Here is a 2,772-nt window from a genome sequence, read left to right as displayed (position 1 = left end):
TGAAAGACAATGTGTCTGTAACGATGCATTGCTCCAGTTTGAAAACTGGAGCTGGGAGGTTAAACTTAGGAATTAGTTGATTAATTCTTATTTTCCATACGTGATGGGATTCCTGCTATGAATAGAGTCAAATTCGCCATCCCAGGCTTGCTGAAAATTTGCCTTAATGCACATGACTGCACTGACTGCTCACCAAGTTTTCTCCAAGGCATGCGGCAGGAAAAGACATTTCCCTCGCAGAGCTAAGTACTGCAGGTGCTGGAAATCTGGTGTGAAAACAGAGTATGTATAAATGTTCAGCCGTTCTGAGAGGACGTTCACTCCGCTGCTTTTGTCTAACCCCGCTCACCTTCGCCCAGCTCTCCATTGTTTGGGCTTGGCAGCTGAGTCTTCATCTCAAGTAGGGATGGAGGTTTCGGTCAGGGCGAAAGGCAGTAAAAGCAAACAGGTTGAGCCAGTCAAAGATTGTAATTAAAATTTGCTGTTGATTTTGAAATTTCTGCAACTACATTAAACTAATTGCTCTGTGAATGATTTCCAGATAGGAATTAAAAATTTACAGCGGCATCTCCTGCAACACAAACCCCCTGCGCTTCAACATCAAGCTTCCAAAACTGCCCAGTCATTCACTGGTTGCGTTTGGTGTGGGGATTCATAGGTGATGCACCAAGGATATTGTAGCAGGCAAAAGAAAAAACAAGCTGCTGAATGAATGCAGTGGGTCAGGCAACATCTGTGGAAGGATATGGACAGGAGACAGGTGTTATGTTTGTTCTTAATAAAGACAAACAGTCTGGGTTATAACTGACACATTTATTTACAGGGCACTCTAGTCATGGCTTCAGCTCGACACGAGCGCGTGCAATCAGCTCACTGGCCTTACTTCAGGTTCGGGGTCAACCGCTCCCATTGCACACTGGGAACTGAAGTTCTTTATTATGTACACACACAATGACACAAGCAGTTTGCTGGGAGGTAATACTGGAGACAACAAAATGCTGCCAAATGATGGAATCTGATTGGAAAGGAAGGTGAACCATGGAACCTGTTAACCATCTAACCTTTCAGTCAGATGAAGTGCCTTGGCCCAAAATATTAACTGTTTTGTTTTAAACACATCCTGTGCACAGCTTGGTCCACCTAACTTCATATTATTTTGATATATTAGAGGTGTAAGCATACCTGACTGCCTGGTTTAGGTGCACAATCTACCTTACATAAAGCTTCAAAGCCTCCTGCCTTATGCTGTAAAGTAATCCTGTAAATTAGGCTGAGCAGATGCTGAGTGGGGAAGGGGAAACAGTGGAGGGTGCGGGGTGTAACACTGAATCAGGATCGCGGGTCTGGCAATCGAGACAGAAAACACTGACTGCGAATACTGTAAGTATATTAATCATTTATTTACAAAGAGTAGAAATTCAACCAAACATTCATGTTTCCCAAGTTACAGACACTACAGAGCTGAATATTCAACAAACATAGTTAAAAGCACATGCAGGGCATACCTTCCCAAAGGTTATGTTCGGCATGCCTTAGACAAAGGAGAAGAGCAAGCCCCTTCCTCCTGCTACTTTATACCTGGGACATTTGAAACTGGACAAAAGGAGGCCAACCAATGGGAAAAGCAGCTGCAGTTTCTAAACTAACCAATCACAATGTAAGCAGCTTTTGACAAGCAGAATAAGCCACACCCCCACAGGACACTGGGGTTGGTAGGAAAGCCCCCCTGCTTCAACACTGAGGCTGCTGTCATCTTGCAACACCAAAAGGACTGAATCTGGTTGCCCCTACAATGTCAGTTACATCAATACTGTACCAACAGCACCTCTTGGGGATTACCTGCCATGCTACAGAAGAAAACTAATGCAGATGTTGCAAAACTTAAGTAAAAACTGAAAAAGAAAGAAAATAATGCAAAGAAATAATAAAGACCGAGGTAAAAACCAAAAATCCTGGAAAGATTCAGCAGCATCAGGTAGGATCTGTGGAGAGAGAAACAGAATTAATGTTTCAAACTAATAGCTTATCATCAGAAATGGGGAATGTTTTACGAACTTTAGGACTTTTGACAGGAAAAGCTGGCAGAAGGTCAGCAGGGCAGTTTGAGGGTGCATCTCCCAGTTTTGCTGTCTGTGGACAATCCCTCTATGACATTTAAGGCTTTGGGCATGTTGGGAGCTATGTGGCCTCAAAGGATAAGTGTGACTACTGAACCAACACGCAGACCATACTTACATCATGGGTTGTCTTTGAGCATGATTAGTGCCATTGTAAGCACACAGAACAGCATTATACCTTCCAAATGGGCACGTTGAAGTTTTCCAGACTCAACGCTGAATTCGGTCATTTCTAAAGCATTTCTATCTCAAATTTCCAGCACTTAAATGTCTCCTCATCAGAGACACTACCTCATAATTTTTTTTCTTTCCTTTTTTTGCACTTTTTTTTTATATCTACTTATTGTAATTTATAGTTTTTATTATTATGTATTGCAATGTACTGCTGCCGCAAAACAACAAATTTCACGGCATATGCCAGTGATTCTCATTCCCTATCCCCTGAAGTGCAGGGAATTGAATAGCAACAAAGATCCTATAGTGAAGGGACATTCACAGTTGAGGAAAAAGGATCTTTGCAGATCTTTTAAAGTCTGTTGTCGGTGTGGTCTCATTCCCTTTCCATCTCACAGTCAAGTGCGAGTGTGAAAATGGATTGCATGGAAGGGAACCAACCACCTCATTTTGCTGTTCATCGCATCGGGAACAAGGTTAC

At 42.5% G+C, this 2,772-nt stretch overlaps 1 protein-coding gene across 1 annotated transcript in view; it reads right to left on the bottom strand.

Moving 5' to 3' along the window:
• Positions 1-1,428: 1,428 nt before the first annotated feature.
• Positions 1,429-2,772, bottom strand: part of pomgnt2 (protein O-linked mannose N-acetylglucosaminyltransferase 2 (beta 1,4-)) — a 63,883-nt gene continuing 62,539 nt past the window's right edge. The window contains exon 8 of the mRNA XM_072260989.1: positions 1,429-1,982. Coding sequence (XP_072117090.1) covers position 1,982 — 1 coding nt within the window. The 3' untranslated portion in view covers positions 1,429-1,981. The remainder of the gene's footprint in view (positions 1,983-2,772) is intronic.

Source organism: Mobula birostris, chromosome 1, assembly GCF_030028105.1.
Source record: "Mobula birostris isolate sMobBir1 chromosome 1, sMobBir1.hap1, whole genome shotgun sequence".
Taxonomy (NCBI): domain Eukaryota; kingdom Metazoa; phylum Chordata; class Chondrichthyes; order Myliobatiformes; family Myliobatidae; genus Mobula; species Mobula birostris.
Note: the sequence above shows the minus strand (reverse complement) of the source record. Positions and strands in the feature narration are given on the sequence as shown.